This window comes from Apteryx rowi, unplaced genomic scaffold (genome assembly GCF_003343035.1).
Source record: "Apteryx rowi isolate R43461 unplaced genomic scaffold, aptRow1 scaffold_132, whole genome shotgun sequence".
Lineage (NCBI taxonomy): Eukaryota > Metazoa > Chordata > Aves > Apterygiformes > Apterygidae > Apteryx > Apteryx rowi.
In genome coordinates, this window is record NW_020447553.1 from 15,425 (window position 1) to 24,821 (window position 9,397).

The following is a 9,397-nucleotide window of genomic DNA, read 5'->3' on the forward strand; positions in this document are numbered from 1 at the left end:
GGAGAGACAGAAAGGAGAGACAGAAATGGGGCGGGAGAGGTCAGAGTGAGGGCTGGAGAGCGGGATGGGGAGAGCGGAGGCGCTGACGGAGCTCGGGGCTGTGCCGGTCCCGGCAAGAGTCATGTCCGGGCTTGTGCYGGCGAATTCCCCGCTGACCCGGCGCTCCCAAAAAAAAATAAAACTCCGGAGCGGGATTGAGGCGGGGGGGGTGCAGCAGGATGCTGTTGCAAGAGGTTGCTGCAACCCGTTGCCCTCCCATGCCCAGGTGTGCCTGCTCCGCTGCACCCTGCTCTCGTCCCTCCTCCTCCTCCTCGTCTGCAGCATCCATGAGACGGAGCAGAACAGCTACTGCCAGCAGATCATCACCCAGGACCACCTGGCCGAGCTGCAGGAGCTGGTGAGTGCCGGTGCYGAGCACCCATGGGTGCACTGACCGGGGATGCAACATGCCGCCGTGCCTTTTGCAAGGGGGGGGGCGCGTCGAAACGCTGGTAGGGGCAGAAAGGAGTGTGATCCAGCCGGAGCGTGAGAAACGGAGTGGAGGATGCCTGCGAGGAAGGACGGATGTGCAGGGGGGGAAACGGCCACCGCGGGCACCCGGCGCTGCCCAGCCATGGTGACGCAGGGGTTAACRGCGAGGAATCCGGCTGCATTCCTGAGTCCAGCTGCTTGCCTGGAAGCTGGGCTGGCAAGGGGGCTGCGGGTGGGTAGGTGGGTGGGTGGTGGGCAGCGAGGGGGGCCACGGGCGCCTTCGCCCCGTGCAGCTCAGGGGCAGCTCCCGGCGCTCCGGGGCAGGGCCCGGAGGAAACCCCTGGTTCCTGCGCCGGCCGGCGGCAGCCTCAACTCCAGCCTGCGAGCCGGAGTTATCCGGGGGGGAGAAAGCAAAACTAGGGATGCACCGGGATTTTTTTTTTTGGTTAATTATTAATTTTTACTGCTGCGGGGATGCGTGTCTCGCAGATCACGTTCGGCCTTTGGCGCAGCGGGGGCGCGCGGAGGAGGGGGGGGGGTCCTCGCCTCCCGCTCGCTCGCGCCCAGCTCCCCGGCGCCTTGCAGCCGCCGCGTGTCGGCGTGCAAACCGCTGGGGTCCGGCCTCGCCGCACCTCTTCCTCTCGAAGCGCTTCGCCGCGGGGCCGGCGCCTGGCAGATATCGCTTTGCTGAGCTCGGCCGCCTCCGTGCACCCCCCCCCCACCCAGCCGAGCCCCCTTGCCCATCCAAAGCGGGCGCCCGTCGGGGGGTGATGGGGATGGTGCGGGTTTGCAGAAGAGCTGCGGTTTCCCTGCCGGAGGTTGCAGCCTTCTCTTCCTCCTGCCTCGTGCAGGGGCGTTTGCGGAGGAACCGGCCCTCGCTGCAGGCCGGCCAGATAATGGAGCAATTGTTTCCAGGCTGCCGCAGCTCTCCTGGCAGCCGGAGCGCTCCGGGCCTGGGATGCAAGCCCGGAGTCGTGCTCCAAGCCCTGGAGGAGGGTTTGTTTTTTGGGGGTGGTGTTTTAGGGGTTTTCTTCCCCTCCTCTCCTTTTCCGCAATCGGAAACCGTTGCGGCCTGGGGGTCCGCGGGACCCCGGCGTTGCGTAAAGCATCGAGCCGGTGCGCTGGGCGCATCCCGGCCGCGGAGCGGGAGGCCTCCGGTTGCACGGGGGGCCGAAAGCGGAGGCAGGTCCCTTCCGCGTCATGCACCYGCGTCTGGGRYGGAGGGTGCAGCCGGGTGCTCCGTRGGGCTGYACCGGYGGAGCYGCTCTGCCCTTTGCAGCCTGGGGCAGGGCTGGTCTCTGCCCTTGGGGKGGGAGGAAGAGGAGGATGAACGGCCTGGGAGGGGAGGCAGGGAGTCCCCGGTCCCGGCAGCGCACCGGGAGGAGGGAACGTGCCACCCTTGCGGGAGATCCTGGCCTCAACCTGCTGCAGGCTGGACCTTAGGGAAGCATCTGCGCGGCGAGGAGGAGGATGAGGATGAAGCAGGGGCTGGCGGTGCGGTGTGGATGCGTCTGCTCGGCTCCGGCCACGGCGGGGGCCAACGCGGGGTGGGGGGGGGCACTCGGCAGTGACATCCCGCTCTGCCCTTGCAGGCTGATACCCAGATGCTTCATCCGGGCAGGGTCTCCTTCACGTTCATCAATAAGATGCAGTTGGTGAGTGGCTCCTGCTCTCGGCACCGGGGAGGCGGAGGGGTCCCCGGGCGCTTGGGGACATCCGTATCGGGGTGCATCTCTCACCCCCATCTCCCTTTTATCCTCAATCCTCCCACCTCGGTGGGAAATTGCATGCACTTGTTGGCCCCATCCCTCCTGGCTGCCCGGCTGCCCGGTCTCCCCTCGATGGGCTGAACCAGGACACTGGAGATTTGGGCTTGGAGCTGCCCATTCCAGGTGTTTTGCAGCTCTGTGCCTCAGTTTCCCCCTTGGCAGGCCGAGAGGGGCAGCGCTCCCTTTGCCCCGCCGGTAACCTGCCTCTCTTTTGGGGGGTGTCTCTGCTCTGGCAGGACGACCCCGTTTGCTACGTGAAAGCCGCCTTTCCCCTGCTGGGGGAGATCCTGGAGAAGACAGAGTTCAAGGAGAACTCGTCCAACGCCAAGAAGCTGCAGATGGTGCGCCGCATGTACAGCCGCATCGACGAGAACGTGGACCCCTGCATCAAAGAGGAGGACGATGAGGAGAGAGAGGTACGGTCACCCCCGGGTGTCCCCCCCCGGCTGTGATGTGAATCCAAACCCTCAACCGCAGCTTTGCATGCAGCCATGGGTGCTGTGGGGTGAAACGTGTCTGGGGGACATGGGGACCACCCAGCTGCCCTGTGCTCCTCTCCGAGCTGCAGGTCCTGGGCCAAACGCCGCCCTAGGTGGGACCCGTCCATGGGTCAGGCTCCGTGGGGCGTGTGCGTCGGGCGCCGCTGAGCCCCACGCTGAGCCCCACTCTTCCTCCAGCTCTCGCAGAAGTGCTTCCGAGAGTTTGCCACGTCCCCCTACGAGATGCTGGCGCTGGTGAAGCGGTTCTTCCACGACCTCAACCTGCTGCTGCAGGCCAAGGAGACCTTCGAGAAGGACTGCAGYCACGTCTATCGGAAGAGGTGCCCGGAGCCCGAGCAGACCAGCTCCTCCTCCCCAGGTAAGACAGCGAGGCTTCATCCCCACCCGGCAAACCGCAGGCACACGGGCTCGCCTGCATGACGCAGCTTCACGGCAGCGTGTCCCCATCCGTGGGCACACGCGGATAGATGCCGGCATGGTCCGTGTCTGTGTTGGTGTCTGTCTGGAGGCTGCTGGCTGCGTGTCGGCAGGCTGCGTGTCTTCGTGTGGGTCCCCCGGTCCGGTCCGGAGAAGGGGCCGACCATCCTGGGAGGGATGGGAACCTCTCTGGAGAGGGGGATTTGGGTCGCGGCCTGCTGGGGCAGGAAACGGGGCTGGAATAAGGCCGGTGAGAAGTGCCAAGGGGGAACAAGGAGGCAACTCCATCGGCCTGGCTGAAGGCATCTGGCTTAGCTTCCTCTCCAAAGCCCGAGGCGCGGAGAAAGCCACCTGGACTCCCTCTGCCACCGACTTGCTGCGTGACCTGGGCCGAGGTGCTTCAGCTGCCCCGTGCCTCAGTTTCCCCGGTGGGTCGCACGGAGTGAAACCCCGCAGCCCAGCGCCAGGCTGAGCCCGTGGTGGGAAATGTTGACCCTCCAGGGGCAGAAGAGACCATGTCACTGCCCATGCTTTTGCGGGCACCCGCGTTCCGTGTTTGTTTGCATGCYGGCTGGGAAGACGGCCTCGGATCTGCACCGCACCCCGGCGGAGTCGCAAGGCACCGACTCTCGGATAAGCCCTCGGCTTGGGGACCCGGTGATCCGGGCTCACCTGGGGGCTGCCAGGCGCCGCCTGTCCCATGTCCGTCCTTGCTTGCTCCCACCTCGCCTCCGCTCGCTCCTTCGGGGCCAGCCGGGAATGCCGCTGCCGGCGCGGGTCTGCTCCCCCGGGAGGCCGCTCACCCCACGGCCCTCTCTTCTCTCTGCTTCTTGCAGGTTTGGGGACAGCTCCTGACCGCCCTGGCCTGTCCCCTGCCCTCCCTTCCGCCACCCAGCCCTCCCTCTCCACCGCCGGCCCCGTGGGCCGGCAAGCRGTGGCCGCCGCTAGCGCCCGAATCCCTTCCGGCCTCCTGCGCCCCGCTCTCGCCGGCTCCGACGGCAGCACCCTGGCTTGGCCCCCCGCTAGCCCGGACGGGGGCTCGGGCACCGAGGAGGTCCCGGGAGCCCGGCTCGGGAGCCCGGCGTCCCCGCAGCAGCCAGCTCGAGCCGTCGGCGCCGAAGCGTTCCCGCATCCGCCCGGGACCGTCGGCCTCGCGGCTGAGGACGTCTCCGTGCCGCCGGGGGCCGCAGCGACGGCGCAGAGGGCTCCGACAGAGGGGGGCAGCGGGGCCGGCGTCCCCCCACAACCTCCGGCGCCGCTCCGGTTCTCCAGGATGTCCGGGGCGCTGCCGGGCGCGGGGGGCGGAGGCCGGGGGCCGAGCCGGCCGCGAGAGCCCCAGGACGTCGGGGCCGGGCCCAGCTTTGACTCTAACTTTGTTCCGAGCGCAGAGCAGCGCAGGAAGGAGCCCAARGGCCAGGAGAGCCGCCGGGAGCCCCTGGCCGCCATCGCGGTGGCCAGCGTCGTGGCCGTGCTGCTGGCCGTGGGCGGGCTGCTCTTCTACAAGTACAAATGCAGGGTGAGGACCCCCCCCCGCCCGGTCCCATCCTCTTTCCCAAAGTGGCACCGGGCAGGGTGGGAGGATGGATGGGGGGATTTTCTTGTTGTTTTTTTTTTTTTCATTTTTTATTTATTTTTGTCTGCCCTCCCTGCCCACGTTGGGGGGGGTGAGCGCATTTCCCCCCCACAAAGCCAGGAGCTCCTCGGGAAGGAAGCTGGGAAGGGAGGGATCCTCCCCCACGGCTCATCCCTCTTCTCCTTCCTCATTTTTTTTCCCCCCCTCCAGGTCCTGGAGCGACGGCTGGATGGGAGCGAGCGCGACCCCGAGGAGCCGGAGAGAAGGTGGGCTTCCGGCAGCACCGGGCCTGGTCTGACCCCCCCCCCCCTGGGGGGGGGGCACTGGGGACCCCCCCCTGCACCCCAACACATCCCCAATCCCCCCCCCACGCACCCTAAGCCCCCTCTCGCTCCGCAGGGCGCTGCGGGGAGCCGGGGGCCGCGCGGAGCCGGAGGCGCAGGAGCTGTGAGGTGAGCGACCCGCGGGGGGGCCGCGCCGGCGTCGGGGGGGCTCCGTCATCGCTTATTTAGTTAGTTATTATTTTTCCCAGGGGGGTTTATGTATCCGTTGGCCCCCTGCGCTTCACGGCACCCCCCTGCTCGGGCTCCGGGCTTGGAAGGAGCCTAATTTTTCCCCCCTTCCCTCCCCTCCCCTCCCCCGCCTCCATCTTCCCCTCAGGCTCCGCGGCGGGATGTGAAGCCGCTCGCTCGGGGCCGCGTGGAGGCTCCTCGCCGGCCCCTCCGCCGCCTCCTCCGCCGGCGGCCACGACGCTCGCGCTCTCCTCCCTCACGCCGCGGCGGCGGCCAGAGACTGGGGGGGCCGAACCCCCCCCGAAAAACCTAGCGGGAAAGGACAAACGGACGGGGCCGGCGGCTGGGAGACGTCGCTGCAGCTCCCCGGCGATCCTCGGCGGCGGATGAGGCCGGACGCGCCACAGGGATGAGATCCCCATCGGAGAGGGGGTTTTTGGTTTTTTTTTCCCCCCACACACAGACACTGTGAATATTTAAGGCCCCCCCCCGCGGGGCCCAGGCATGCCCAGGGCCCCCGTCCGTCCTTCTGCCCGTCTGTCCCGGCGCCAGGTACTCGGGGCCGCGCTGGCCGCCCGCCCCAGCTGGCCTCGGGCCGCGCACGGCGCCTTGGCTTGCATCTTGTGCCTTGGATATATATATATATACACATATATATATTTGTTTTTTAAATATAGCGGATAAATCTTTATCCGGCGGAAGTATTTAACGGGGGCCGGGGGGCCGCTGCCGCGAGCTGGCCTCGTCCGTGGCGGTGTTTTCGGGATGGCGCCGGAGCCAAGGGCGCCGGCGTCTCGCACGTCCAGCCGCAGTGCCCGGAGCTCCTTGGTCCCGGCGTTCCGGGCGGGAAGAGCCGAGCCGGGGATGCGGCAGCCCCGGAGCCGGCGGAGGACTCGGGCCGGCCCCCGAATGTGAAGTTTGGCCCACGCTGCTCTTGGGTTTGGAAGTATTATTTTTATACAGCGGGAGTAATACGCGGACGGACCAAATCTTTTTTTTTTCTTTTTGGAGAAAGCATTAGTATTAATTTTTATATGCGTATTTATAGCTGCCTAAAGGTGTCGCTCGGCGGGAGGCTGCCAAATCGGGGGGGATCCACTGACGGGGCGCCCGGCCGGGGGATCGGGGCCGGCCGCGGGTTCGGCAGCGCTTCGCACCCGTGGCCCCGGCGCTCGGAGGAGCCTCCCGCTTTCGCTGGGGACGGTTTAAAATTCGCCTTTAACCTGTGTCGGATTTATTTTTGCCTTCTTTGGATTTTGTTCTTTTTTTTTTTATACAGCGAGAAATCAAATTATTTTATACAAAGTCATTTTAAAAAAAAAAAAGTCTATTTAAAAAAAAAATAGAAAACAGCCTGTATATTTAATATGAATAATAAAGGTGGATGTGTAGCACTTTGTAAGGAGGGAGCTGGTTTTTGTGTGCGGGGTGGCCAAGGGGATGGGAGCCGTCCTGCCTGTCCCCCCCCCCCCCCCCAGCTTGGGGACACGGAGGGGGGCCCCCAAATCGGAAGCAGCCACTTCCAGCTTACTGGGGCCGCTCCAGCTTGGAATGGCAGGGCCTGAAGAGCTATTTCCGCCGGCCCAGGGAAGCTAAATCCCTTTTTCCGGCACCTCCTTCCTTCTAGGAATAGGGGAGCCTGTCGTCCCCCTGCCGCTGCCCCTGCGTGGGTGGGTGCGAGGGGGTTTTGCTGCTGCCCTCGCGCTCCGGGGTGTCGGGGTTTGGATGCTGGTTTGGGGGGGGGGGGGCAGGATGCGGCCGGGGCGCCCCGCGTTTGCTGACAAGCAGGATTCCTCGAGGAAAGCAGCCCGCCGGCTCCGGCATGCTGCTGACTCAGCCCAGCCCTTCCTCTCCCCTGCCGGGGCTTTCCCAGCTCCTCTTCCCAGGGAAGTGGGACCTATATATAGCCCCTGGCTCCGGGCCACGGGTGTTTTGGGGCAGGGGTGGTTACGGTCAGCGCCTGGGTGCCAGCAGCGAGCTGAGACAGGTGAGCTGGGCCCTGGAAAGCCCCTTTGGTGGCATGGCTACATTCCCGAGGGGGGGGCTGCAGCAGCTGCCCCCCCTCGGTCAGGGCCACCGGCGCCGGCCTGAGTCTGCGGGCAGCCCTGGGGGGGAAGCTGGCAGCGCAGGTTTTTTTCACGCCATCGGGAGAGAGTGTTAACTCTGGAGCTGAATGATGGCAGGGCCATGAGCAGAGCCTAACACTTTGGTAGCGCTCAGAGGAACGGTGCTGCTGAAGGCAGGAACAGAGGCAGGAGCATCCTTGGGACGCGAGGAGCACGAATATCCGCCCTGCCGAATTTAAACCCCAAATACCCTCGTTCCCCCCCAACACCTCTGGTCGCTCGGAGCGGCGCAGAGGCGCGTGGAAAGCGGCTCCCCGTGGCTGAGCGGCAGCTCCTCACGCGCGGAGGGTGGGGAAGAGCCGCATCCTCGGCCCCTCTGCAGGCTGCCGGGCCGCACAGCGGGGATTTGAGCCGCTCCGAGCGAGAGCTCCGGCCGTCCTGGGAAAGCTTCCCCGGCTCTGCCACAAACGCCGCAGAGCCGCGGAGACTGCTGACGGGGCAGAAGCGTCCTGGAAAAGGGCCGGGGGCCAGCGGTGGCAACCGCCCCCCCCGTCCCCGCTCGCCCCCCGCGCCTGGTCTGCAGGGAGCCCGCGGATGCCGGCAGAGGGGGGGTTTTTTTTCGGCCACGAGAGGTTTGGCTGCCTGCAGCCGGCCCGGACTGGTGTCGTTTTTGCGGGCAGACGCAGCGATTTGGGTTGAAAAATGTTATCTGCAACCCTCCCCCCCAAAAAACCGACGTTTTAACCGAAATGCCGATGTTTTCCCACTTTGCATTTTGAGCATTTTGAACCCCCAGGCGGGTTCGGCTCGCGGGCAGCTCTGCGCGTCGCCTGCCTAAATCGTGCCCCCCCCCCCCTCACCCCAGGGTGCTGGCAGGAGCTGCCGCGCCGGGAAACCTTCAGCACCTCGAAACGGCGCTCCTCACCCCAAAATGGGGCTTGGGGTTACGCTGCTGCATAACGAAAGATGGGGGGGGCGGGGGAAGCTGGGCGCTGGCTTTGGGGCTGCAAGAGGGACTTTCCGGCTGTGTTTGCAACCGCGGCGCCGGCAGTGAGTCACCCTCACCCCAAAACCAACAGGACGGGGCGAAACGGCCCGAAGTGGCATGCAAATGCCTGGGGGGGGGGCCCGGGGGCATCCGAACGGAAGAGTTTTCCTGCACCGGGGATGCATTTTGCAGCAAATTGGGGTTGTTTTCTGTAATCGCCGGGCCACAAGGCCGGGCGAGTTTCAGAGAGCTGCAGCGGCCGGTTTCCGCCGATGACAATCTCGGTGGCGGTTTCGGGGCCGGCTTCCTGCACGCAGCACGGACGTGTGTGCGTGCGTTGCACCGGCGGGCTGAGGAGGGTGCGCGGGTGCGGGCGACGGTGCAGGCAGGACACAGGGCGCGCGTTGGGCTGCAAGGGCGCGTGGCCGGGTGTGTGTCATGCCGCCACTGCCGCCGTGTGGGGGTGTGCGTGCATGCTGCTGTGCGTGTGTCTGTGCACCCTGAGTGTGCATGCTGCTGTGTGCATTGGGTGTGTGTGCACCCTGTGTGTGCATGCTGCTGTGTGCGTTGGGTGTGCGTGTGTGCACCCTGAGTGTACATGCTGCTGTGTGCGTTGGGTGTGCGTGCGTGCACCCTGTGTGTGCATGCTGCTGTGCATGTGTGTGCACCCTGTGTGCATGCTGCTGTGTGCATTGGGGGTGCGTGCACCCTGCGTGTGCATGCTGCTGCGTGCATTGCGGGTGCGTGTGTGCACCCTGTGCGTGCATAGTGCTGTGTGCGTTGTGTGTTTGCATGCTGCTGGGTGCGTGGTTGTGCATGCCACTGTGTGCATGCTTGCATGTGCATGCCACTGTGGTTGCATGTGCCTGCCGCCGATTCTTTGCCGTTGAATCCCGCTTCCCGATTCGTTTCCCATTTCTTTTCCCGGTTTGCTTTGTCCCTCCACTCCAGCCTCACCACGCAACCTGGCCCCCCGCCACTCCCGCCGGCCGCCGCCAGGGGGCGCCGCCGCGCCACTGCCCGGCGCCGCCGTGCGGCTTCACTGCCAGGCGGCTGCGCGTTGACGTCAGAGCGCGCTGACGTCGCGGCGGCGGGCAGCTC

The 9,397-nt window shown here is 65.9% G+C and overlaps 1 protein-coding gene across 1 annotated transcript; it reads left to right on the top strand.

Moving 5' to 3' along the window:
* Positions 1–265: 265 nt before the first annotated feature.
* CSF1 (colony stimulating factor 1) lies at positions 266–5,181 on the top strand (the record flags this gene model as incomplete). The annotated part of the gene is made up of 7 exons (XM_026056695.1): positions 266–397; positions 2,064–2,126; positions 2,477–2,656; positions 2,918–3,098; positions 4,546–4,673; positions 4,941–4,996; positions 5,130–5,181. Coding segments are annotated over 7 exons (792 nt in total), but the record flags the coding sequence as incomplete, so codon positions are not given.
* Between the last annotated feature and the right edge of the window lie 4,216 nt (positions 5,182–9,397).